Here is an 11,399-nt window from a genome sequence, read left to right on the forward strand (position 1 = left end):
CAATTAAAGAGGGATTAAATAGACCAATGAGGTCCCACAGATCACAACATAGGCCACAGCCTAACAGTACTGACACTCTCTATTAACAAGAACAGAAAAAGAATATGTACCTGGTAAAATATATTGTTGCTTGCTTTACCCTTTTATTTAGATTGTTCAAGGATTTCTGGTAGGTGCGCTGTCCAGGCGATTTAGTGAAGCTGTACTTTTGAGGAGTGCCATATGTGTCATTGCATTGGCTTATGGACTTTTGGTAAAAAAATTAACTAGTTTTTATATTGTAGTTTCTGATGAGAACTGTGATCAAATGAAAAAGATCTCTTTGCCAGCTCATGTTATCACAGCATGTGTAGGTGGCACAGTAGTTCTTTTCTGGTGGCCGGTTGTGATAAGAATGGTCATCAGACCACATTAAGCTTTGAAAAAACTACTTACCATGGCTCATTTCTTGCAAGTTTCATTGCTCACACAACTCACATCTCCATGCAACTCTCAGGCCTGTTCCAAACGTCGTGCTACTGCTGTGCCGAACTCAAATGGTTTCAAACGTCGAACCTAATACAGTTGCGCTAAATTCAAAAGACAAAACAAACCATCCATCCAGCTTAATAGTATGCAAATAATGCAAAATACATTAAATTAATTTATGAATTGAGTTCGGTGCAACAATAGCACGCCGTTTGAAACCAAGTCGTGCTACTGCCATGCGGCACAGCAAGTCCTGCCGTGCTAAGTAGTTGTGCTGAACCTAAGTCAGCCGTGCCGCGGTTAATGCTTTCAAACGGCATGCTACTGCCGTGCTTAAATCGAAATGACAATTTCATTTGAGTTCGGCACGGCAGTAGCACGACGTTTGGAACAGGCCTCACAGGGTTAGTGGAGGCAAAAAAAAAGGTAATCACCTAAACATGTGCATATACTGTTATTGTCTTAATGGTACTTTTGTTTTTGTTTTGAAGTAAAGGTGTAAAGAAAGAAATGAATGTTAACTTTACAACCTGTCAGTTGATCTAGAGGGACTGCGAGGGTCTTGATACTTGATAAATTAAATTATTAAAAACTGAACTACGGATATCAGATTTCCAGCATTTTCATTGGCTCACCGGACACAGGCTATCAGTTCATATACTTGTTGTACCTAAATGTGGTCAAGGAATGCATTGTGATCAGCAATAAAGCAAGCTGAAAACATTTTTGCAAGCTCTGAGAAAAAATGACCGACAAAAACCGTTTTGGACCAGAATTGACTGAGGCAGAACTCGATGCTTTAGTCGACCATACATGGAAGAGTTGTTGATCCTGGAGTTTTTAATAAACCAATTATTTACTCGGGCTTGCTGGATATAAAATGATTATAACCAACTAGGCACCATGCAACTATTTGGTTATCTGTCACTTCATATCCAGTACGCCCTCGTAGAATAATTATTGTTAATTATTCTTGCAGGTGATTTATTGACAGCTTTTCTTGTTTGCTTGTTTTTACAGTACATAGTCACAGATATCTACCAGTTCTGCATTGTAATAATACCAATGGTGGTTGGTGGAACCACTTTAAATGTTATAACTACATCTGCCATCACTAAGAGTGTGCTTCTCAAGGACACTGGTGCAGTATTGGGACTCTCCATGGCAACCAATTCACTAATAAGAACTGTCTCCCCTACCCTGGGGAGTATAATGTATAAACACTATGGGTGGCCTTCCTTTGGTCTCTTAGGAGTTGTGGTAAATGCTGCTGTAGCAGCATTTTTAGTTATTCATGGAAAAGATACATTTTGAAAGAAGAACAGGAGCCATGAAAACAAGCTGCAAATTTAGCCACTAGAGGAATGGGGCAGGAAATGAAAAGTATCTGCTGAAATTGTCCAGGTTTTATCAGCACATCAGTGAACAGAATATTCTACTGGTTTGTACCATTTTCGACCCCATACCTCTCACTCCTTCATCAATTGTTTGCATGGCTCTGCCACTCAAAGAGCAAACAAAACCCCCAGCTATGATGGTGGCTAGACTACCAGGAGTTCTGGAGAATAGGAATAAAGAATAATAATTGTTTGTTTGTACGAAATAACAGTAGTTGTATATAACTACTAGAAATCCATGAAGAATCTGCTGCTGCTGCAGTTTTTTAATTAGTCAGTGAAAGCTGTCATCTTTTAATCTGAAATATGTTGGAACTTACACAACATCTTATCCAAACTAACAAATAAAGTGAATTGGGCAGATAATGCTCTTCATTTTGCTTGGCCACTTCACAAACGAATTTGCTCAACCAAAAGTTTAGCGTATCTGGCAACATGTGTTCTAATGAAACGGTCACATCTTGAACATCTTTGCATTTGACAATCACAATCTATTGTCTCATTTCACAAGTGAGATAAAATATTCGCGTCCGACCTTTATGGGCTTTAAAACAGCTCGCAAGTGGCTCACCATTTTAAATGCCCATAAAGGTCTCCCACTCATATTTCATCTTTTACTTAAAAGGACCCAAGCCAAGTGTTGTTCTGTATGAATGCCCACACTATGAGCTACAACTGCCCTTTTGAGGGCAGACGTGTGCTTTTTTGTTACTGGGCTGCGGCTCAATGTCACATGTATCCCTAGATGGAGGTTTTCGGTGGGGAAGGGGGTCATAGTGTAGTTTTAATAAAATATTGCACCAAACATTGAAGCTTCAGTGTCCTTTATTTTTTGGTACATTCATTGGGTTAGATGGGAGTTTGCTTTTGTGAATCAGTTGCTTGAATGTTAATTAGCAACTATTCACCGAAGTGGAGGTGGCTAGTGGTGGATATTTACCGAGTTGCAAAGCTCAGCAAGGTAAATATCCACCACTACAGACACCGACACTGAGGTAAATAGTTGTTTTAGCATGTACTAAAACAGTGATATTATATAGCACAAGAAGATGATGAAGAGGATGCGAAGATTACAAAATTTGCGGGCACAAATTCCACGCAAGTTCCTCAGAGGTGAATAGCAAAGGATATCCGGAGTTTGAGTAGCCAATCAGCATGCACATTCAACGCTATAGTATATTATACTAATAGAGATAAAGGTAGAATATTCCATGATGGAATGCACCTTTTTGACAAACTAAGGGACTGGTTGCATGGGAGGTGGGGTAACCCACCTAGGTGGGGTTGAAAAATAGCTGGCATTTACATGCAGTCTTACCACCCTGGGGTCCTGGGTGACCTTTCTCAAAGCTACTACATGATCGCTAAGTACGTAAGCAGGCAAAATAGTGGGTGAAGGATGCATTTTGGCGGTTAATGCTCTTTTACTTTCACTAGCTTCTCTTGCTTCAACTTTTCAGTGCTGTGGCTTCTTATCACATTTAATGCTGAACGCCTCCGCCAAAGGCATGAGTAGCATATCGTGACACGAGCCGACCCCGGGTTAGTAGGTTACCCCACCTTTCAAGCGTTTACATAGCAAAATGCGACCCCGGTCTGGCAGACAGTCAACCTGCTTCAGCAGGTTACCTCAACTATCATGGAAATGCCAGGGTAAAAAAATAAGAGTTTATATGGACAGGAGGGTTACACTACCTCCATGTAAACAGGCCCTCAATCTAGGTTAAAAGATAAAATGCAATACCTCAACTAATGGTCTGAGAAAATGTGACAGAACAATTTTTTCCATTGTTGTGAAACTCATTTCATAAAAGTTGTAGCTTATACCCGGTAGTTATGATGCTCAATTCACACACAACAAAACACAGTAGTTTTTTTCTAGTGACTTAAGAAAGTAAAGAAGACATTTGCTTAGTGTTTGGCTTAATTGCACTGAATTACCAACCACTCTGATACATTTATTACATTTACACTTAAATAAATTTAAATACTTATAATAAATACCAGCTCAAACTGCATTGTAGCCCAGTAATAATTATGATGGTTAATTCACTAAAATAACAAAAACTGGAGTTTTCTAGTCTGTGACTTTCAAAAATAAAGCAGGCTGGAGTTTGCTTTATTTATCTGTTTGGCTTTACAAACCACTCTGATACATTTGTAACAAATTTACACTTTAACACATTTAGGGTGCGTTCAATTTACCCTATTCCGGAATAAGAATACATGTACTTGGAGTGATGATTAAAAGGAGTTTGTTTGGCGTTTTGAAGCAACAAGGATACTAAAGATGTGTTTAAAATAACATTTTAGAAAGTGTTTGACAATTTAAATGTGAATCTCTGTATAAAAAATGCAGGATTTTTAACTTCTATTCCTTATATTCCTATTCCGGAATAAGGTCAATCAAATGCACCCTTAAATACTCAAATACCCACTCAAATAGTAAAGAGTGTGATTTCATTATTTAATTAACATCAAAACAGGTTGTGTGCAAAACATGGGTAAGGAAAAAGGGAAGGATTCAAGGAACTTTATTTAAGTGTCAACTGAAGTTGTTCTAGCACTGGAGTGCTAATTGGGGACACTGTAAACTGAAATTAACAGTCAACGCAAATCAAGTCCAATGTTGGTTTTTGAGGAGAGGGGAAACCGGAGTAGCCAGAGAAAACCTCTCGGTGCAGAGTAGAGAACCAACAAACTCAACCCACTGCTGAGTCTGGGAATCGAACCTGGGCCACATTGGTGGAAGGCGAGTGCATGCTCTCACCACTGCACCATCCCTGCCTGCCTGCCCTGTGTCAGACACATGGTCACTTCTTGGTGACTACTTGTTTTGGTTTATACCTTGCTGAGGGTGAATGCATGTGCTAAAAATTAGAAGTTCTGTGTTCGATAATAGAGGCATGAAATCTGAATGCAAGAAACAGCGCTGCTGTAATGCTTATTGGGGAATTAACCCACAAAACATCACACAGCCAATAATTTTGAAGAAATAAATACTACATGTTTTGTATAAAAAGGGAACTTAAATTTTCTGAAACAAAATCACTGAAAACTTTTTGTAGATCACTTAATTCTCAACAATATTAACTACGATAATTTTTATGTAGGTGGAGGTGACTTACCTAATAGTATACAGATAAATGCAGTTAGCCTTTAAATGTATCATTTTAGGGACGAGGTTTTCAGCAAACAATATGTCGTCAGAATCCCAAGAGGAAGCTAGAATTTATTCCATGTTAACTCTAAGCCTCTTACATTGAGACAGAGACAACTTGTGTGTGACATTTGACAAGCATGTGCCGACTGGACACCCTAAGGCTTTTAAGGGATAAGTTGTTAGCGGTGATGTCTTCTCCTTGAGGAAATATTTGTCGCATTGTATCCTCTTTGACCTCCCAGCACTTGAAGTGCCCTTTGCTTGGGTGGTGCAGGCCTATTGACTGTGGTTTGACACTTTGGGATGTGTCTCTCAGCCACATCTGGTGCAAAGCGTCGTGTGCAGTACTTGCATAACACATAATGTGGGTTCTCACTTGGTACTGGTGGTGGTAGGTCTGATACCTTGCCTCCTCTCTTCATGTGTGCTGTTACTTTCTTTGCATCTCTAATAGCATTGATGAACTCAGCTGTTAAAAAAATCAATAATTAAAGCAGTTCAATTGCAAGCTTTCTCCCAAGAAAGATCATTCTGATGAAAAGGATCTTTTAAAACCATCCATCACTGTTAGGGTTTTTTACACTCCTATTGTTTACATGACATAGTATTGAAATTTTAAAAATGGTTAAAAAGGGCTTTTTTTAGGAGGCAGTGGCCCAGTGGTTAGAATGCTCGCCTTGAGATCTGGAGATCCCAGGTTCAAGACCGCTCGGACCACTCGTTGAATTTGATCCTGGTAGTCCCTGGTTCAACTTACCAGCTGCACTTGTAAATAGCCAACTGGTTTGCCTCCAGCCAGTTGGGATTCTTAACAGTTGTTCTTGTTGTGTTCTGTTGTTTCGTTGATTGTTTCATTGGCACTGAAAAGCCCCTATGGGGAGCGGTCGATTAAGTATGTATTGTTTGTATTGTATTTTTCCCTTCAGCTAGTCCTTAAAAGAATTCACCAGGAGGTCCCAAACTTTCAGCTGGGTAGTTCTGAAACAGGTGAACCAGATGAATCACCATGTGATCACTCTACAATATGAAAGGCCTACCTTCAACCAACAGGCTTTTCAACCATTTGTTTTTGATTATATGGAAACGATTTTGCATTGCTTATCATAGCGATTTCAGCTTTGGTCGGATTTTCATATATGAAAATAATTTGCTCCACAGAATGCAATGCTTGTCAGACTGTTGAAGGTGGACCTTTAAACGCCCACTTCTCAAAACCTGTCTTGTCACTCAAAAAACAACAATAATGTAAGATGGCATTGCTTGAAACAGAATGAAAGCAATCTGCATGTGTCAGATCCTGAAAACATTATCATCTAAATGACATTTTTTTGAGATCTGCAACAATTTTAGAAAAAGAACTACACTGATATAGCTATTTATGGTTGAATAAATGACATCTGCCATTTATCAGTGGATGACTTAGTCAACGTGGAGAAAATAGAAGGTAGCTTTTCCTCTGGCTGCTTTGCATGTTTAGCTGATTTCAGGTTATCATCAGTGTAAGAGGAATGATCTTGAAACTTCTAGCTCTTACCATGTTTTTGTCTCCAGTTTGATTTCGGTTTGGGTGGATCAGGAGGCTTTCTAGCTCCAGGCCTGTTATATTTTGCTGCATCAGTTCCTTGTGTTCTCATCTTTGTGGAGTCAAAGACCTTTCTTTGCTTTCGTGTAGTCTTGGTGCAAATTGACTGATGCTTTCCCAAACGCTCAGCATCAAAAGATCGCCCACAGTTATGGCATAGCATTAGGCTCCCTTGATTTGTTGTCTTGATCTCATGTGGCTGGCTGTATAGTACAGGAGATTTACGCCCAAAGCTAAATGATGGGGATTGTGTTTGTCCATTGGACATAGGCTGTAACCTTGCAGGACGAATTGCAGAAGGAGAAGGAGATGTAGGTTTCTTTCCACCTGCTGAGGATTTGCTTTTAATAAACGTTTTGTCCTTTATCAGTGGTTCAATGTTGTGATTGAAGTCCTCATACTGAGCCAAAGGACTTTTCCTCCCATATTGACCACTGTGAGTAGAAATCAGCCCCCCAGGGGTACTAAGTGGGGACAGTCGATGACCTTAAGAAGAAACTCTCAAAATTAGTAATAAAAATCAATAATATTACTTCAGACAAATCAATAACATCATGATACCACAAAAAATCCTCAAACATTTAGGCCACAGGCTTGTCATGAGTAATATAATGATGTTAATAATTTATGAAGTCAAGGAAATCGTGATTTTTACGTTGACATTCAAATATAAATTTGGACATAAAGAGTGGGAACAATGATTGTAGTATTTGAGAATTTACGGAGGAATTAGCAATAGGACAAAATAATCTAAAAATATGATTGGTTTTTAGGATGCAAGGTAACTATCACAATTCTGATCTGGCCTTGTTCAATATTCTGTCCTTCTTCATTCAAAAGGTGGATCGTATTTTATTGAAGCCAGTTACACATTTTACTAGTGAGTTTTCCATGCAAGGTTCTTAATTGAACTGGTAACACCTGTCACAGGTGCCACTAGTTCTTGGGTTCTTGGGCTATGGCTTATTTGACCTTCTTGATCAGTAGATCATTGAGTCAATCGCTTGCAGTGTTACGGCTGAAAATAGCGTAGCAACAGTTGTTCAAAATTGTATTCTTGAGAACCCTGCCATGACTTAATGATTAATTTTATCCCAGATAATTCTTGAACTCTAGCTACCCTTTGGACAACTTAGGTTGAGACAATAAATTATACTGGACCTCCCAAGTGCTCATATCACACAACTGCCTTCATACAATAAGCAGGGTTACCAAAGACTGCAGCCTTTGAATTCAAACAACATACAATTGAAGAGACCACACTATAGATATGAAAATTAATACATATAATGTACATGTCATAGGGCCGATTTACATGATACGATTTTGTCGCATGCGACAAGCTCACGACAGGCCTACTACATGACTTATGATTGTCGCAGCGTTTTAAAACATGTTTCAAAATGCTACGACATTTTTTCTGACGTACACAACAATCGTAAATCATGTCGTGGGCCTGTCGTAAGCCGTTGTCGCATGCGACAAAGTCGTACCGTGTAAATCGGCCCAATTATGATTGACACGTTTGGCACACCATTTCATGACATCATCCAGGCTCAGTTCATGTAGTTACCTTGGAAATGGAAAAAGGTTGCCCTTGACAACATGGTAACTTGAAATTATGTCAAAACCTTAATAACAAGTTTAAAACTTGAAAACGGTAATGTGGAATTGCTTTACTAAATAAAACTATCATTACATCACAAACAATACGATTCTGAGCAAAAACAACCTTTATCCAGACAACTTGTCATAAACTTGAAAAAATGTGGGGCTGACTTTTTTTAATCCAAATGCTATCCGTTTCAATCTTGTCCATCTTTTGTCCATCCATGCTTCTCTTTCCTTTTGCTGTATTTATTTTATGTTGTTCAACAGTTTTGAGCGGTTTTTGTAATGTTTCATTCCACTTTTTGGGCATTTTGGATGTCATGAATTACATCATTTTGCGTGACATAGCTCCTTTAATACTCAACTGAATATCAAAGCAACAATAATATTATTATTGACAAAACATGGAACTTTCATGTTTTATAACTTCCAAGTCCTGTGTTGTGTGTTTTAGCCCAAAACCTTGACAAAGCTGAATATAAATCGACCTAAATATTTTGGTGAGAATGTTACACTTCAGAAAATGTTATCCAATCACCTGTTTAGGTCCCTATCGTCATACTTTGTCTAACACTCAAAAAATGCGGCAGGTACAAAACACAGGACACAGGTCATTATTTTACCAATACAAAAAGTATCCTAAACATTTGTTATAGATCACCTTGGACCTAATGTTGGCAATACAAATGGTTAGTTTACTTGTTTATGTATTGGTTAAATGACCTGTGACTTGTGACCTGTGACCTGTGTTTTGTACCTGCCCCAAACAAATGCTCCATCTGCACCTACTACTAATAAGTCAGACATTGATGGTTTAATTAACACACCTGACTGCCGTGATGGCATTGCCCCAACCTTGCATGATCTCATGTGAACGTCCAGCCTGTCTGGCAAGAAAGTTCTTCCACAGTTTCTACATGGTACCAGTTGCCTCTGTGATGATTCAAATGCCAGCTGATTCATGTGTTCAAGAGAATAACCACTTTCATCAGATAAACTTGGTAAAGTGCTTGGTTTGACTGGATGGGGTCTGCGCAAGTGTTTTGGCAGCCTACTATTCTCCAGTTCCCACTTTTTCAAGCACTGTGGTTCATGAATGCTTATTGACTTTGTTCCAAACTCTCTTCCACATATGAAGCAAACAACGGTTTTCGGTTTTCTAGGAGGCTGGGGGCTCCTCTGTTTATGATTTCCTTGGGGAGATGATTCCTGTCCTCTTGACTTAACCTCGGAGGGATCAAAGTTCTTGGACAATTTCAGAGGACTGTTAAGTCTACAACTTCGTTGATGCACTGGTAAACGATCAGGATTGAATGTGCGTCCACAGTTTTCGCAGGGTACAAGCTGATTTTGTGAAGCCGCAAAAGCCAAATCATTCATCGCATCCAACTGCGCTCCTCGCTCTCGTGGATCACTTGACAGCGGAGTAGTTCCCCATCCTGCGGGTCTTTGCGGTGGTTTTCGCCGGAGATGTCGCGGTAACTGGGCGTTCTCCATCTCCCATTTTTCCAGACACTTTGGAATATGCAGTGAAATAGATGTCGTACCATATAAACGCCCACAAATGTAACAAACAACATGTGGTGGCCTTCTCGGAGGCATGATCTTTGTCGGTTCACAATAATATTTGTTCACTTTTGCCTACGGAAGCTTTTCCCTTCGACTGCTTAAATATCGATTGAACGGTGGAAGCAGCTGCAGTGGCACTTATAGGTCTCGATCCGTTCAATGCAAAGCTTTCCAATCCCGCAGGTTTTTCTCTTTGGTCATCTCTCAGAAAAGCTCATATGGTGGTGGACGTAGTTTGAATACTTCCATGGGTTTCCTTTATACCGTTCTAAAAACCTCACGATGACAATTAATAGGTTCCAACCGGGTTCGAAGCAAACAGCTTCTATAATATCTAGGCAACGCATAAATGCTGACAAAGGCGAAGTTTCGAGACGTTTCCGAGCTCAAACAAAAAAAAAGCATGAAAGAAGAAATGTAATCAAATGTGTTTGTAGGACTATCAAAACTTTTTTTCCCGAGAATGACCTGCAAAGAAAAATGAGAAATTCTCACGTCCTTTCTCGCTTCAGTCGTTCGAGTCCGCCTTAGTGACGATGGGCCGATACTGCGATACCAAAATATCGATACCAGCGAGACCCACAGTGTGGCCGCCACACACTTTAACACAACTTTGAAACAGTTCGGTCAGTTTTATCAGTTGCGAGATTGCACGGACAAGATACGATTCATACAGCTTAAAGTACAAACGTTCGGCAATCCTTCTTGAAACTTGTTGGAATATAGTGAACAATTAATTCGTCAAAAATAATTGACCAATCAGATTAAGGCACAATTGGTGGTGACCAGTGGAACAAACTTACTCAACACTGGATGCAAAAAATCACTGAGCAAAACTCTCTGGTCACCAAAACAGTCTTCAAACTTGCAATTAATGCAGAGGTTAACGGAAAGAAAGAAAGCTTGTACCTTATTTTATTGTTTTTTAGGTGTCATGAATGTCTCGAAAGGTTTCAAAATTAGGTTAAAATAATGGAAATTAAGAGCGCAGAAATTAACGCTGCACTTAATTAACGTCGTGGAAAATAACGCTCAACATAATTAGCGCGACTTAAATTACCGCGAATTGAACGGTTCGCGTTAATTTCATGGAGCGTTAATTTCCTATAATAAGGTAAAACTTAAGGACGGTGTCAGCTATTGTTATTGCGCATACGTTCTGCGCATCTCGAGATGGCGTAAATCTCGTTCCCAGAGCCCTCGTTACCCTTGTCCAGAGCGGGAAAACGTTGAGACGAATGAGACGTACTTACGAAACGATGACATTTTTCCCGCTCCGCTGGACAAGGGTAACGAGGGCTCTGGGAACGAGATGGCGTAAAATTCCGAAAGTAAGCCCCTCCATGCATAAACCCCTCCAAAATATCAGCCCCCCAATCTCGTAACACAAAGAACCCTCCGTTCTTATTTAAATATTTTGAGCAACAGCCAGTACAACGTAGATTTGATTTAGGGCCTCTTCATATGAGCCCGGTCGGGTGTCCTAGCAAATTTGGATTTCCTCACCGCCCCCCCCCCCCCCCCCCCAACCCCCCCAATATTTGGACGCCCGGAAAAACCCGCTAGCGGAGTAAGTCCCCCTTTGTGGATTTGGACCCCACCATTACAG

The 11,399-nt window shown here is 39.8% G+C and overlaps 2 protein-coding genes across 2 annotated transcripts in view; one reads left to right on the plus strand and one right to left on the minus strand.

The window, feature by feature from the left end:
- The window catches only part of LOC138031299 (solute carrier family 22 member 18-like), an 8,809-nt gene extending 6,139 nt beyond the window's left edge, over window positions 1-2,670 (plus strand). Inside the window, exons 6-7 of the mRNA XM_068879001.1 lie at window positions 152-253; window positions 1,489-2,670. Of these exons, the coding sequence (XP_068735102.1) occupies window positions 152-253; window positions 1,489-1,782 (396 nt within the window). The 3' untranslated portion in view covers window positions 1,783-2,670. The remainder of the gene's footprint in view (window positions 1-151; window positions 254-1,488) is intronic.
- A 2-nt stretch (window positions 2,671-2,672) lies between these two features.
- Window positions 2,673-10,384, minus strand: LOC138031298 (uncharacterized). The gene is made up of 3 exons (XM_068878999.1): window positions 9,049-10,384; window positions 6,563-7,096; window positions 2,673-5,497 (listed from the first exon to the last, which is right to left on the minus strand). The coding sequence occupies exons 1-3, from the start codon at window positions 9,821-9,823 to the stop codon at window positions 5,208-5,210; spliced, it is 1,599 nt and encodes a 532-aa protein (XP_068735100.1). The 5' UTR covers window positions 9,824-10,384; the 3' UTR covers window positions 2,673-5,207.
- Between the last annotated feature and the right edge of the window lie 1,015 nt (window positions 10,385-11,399).

Source organism: Montipora capricornis, chromosome 14 (assembly GCF_036669925.1).
Source record: "Montipora capricornis isolate CH-2021 chromosome 14, ASM3666992v2, whole genome shotgun sequence".
Lineage (NCBI taxonomy): Eukaryota > Metazoa > Cnidaria > Anthozoa > Scleractinia > Acroporidae > Montipora > Montipora capricornis.

What these genes read in the sequence shown, in the direction of transcription:
- LOC138031298 (XM_068878999.1), bottom strand. Translation starts at nt 9,823, where the DNA reads ATGCCTCCGAGAAGGCCACCACATGTTGTTTGTTACATTTGTGGGCGT. An exon ending in AATGCCATCACGGCAGTCAG is followed by an intron (nt 7,097 to 9,048) that starts GTGTGTTAATTA and finishes TTTCTTCTTAAG; the next exon opens with GTCATCGACTGTCCCCACTT. An exon ending in AAACTGGAGACAAAAACATG is followed by an intron (nt 5,498 to 6,562) that starts GTAAGAGCTAGA and finishes TTTTTTTAACAG; the next exon opens with CTGAGTTCATCAATGCTATT.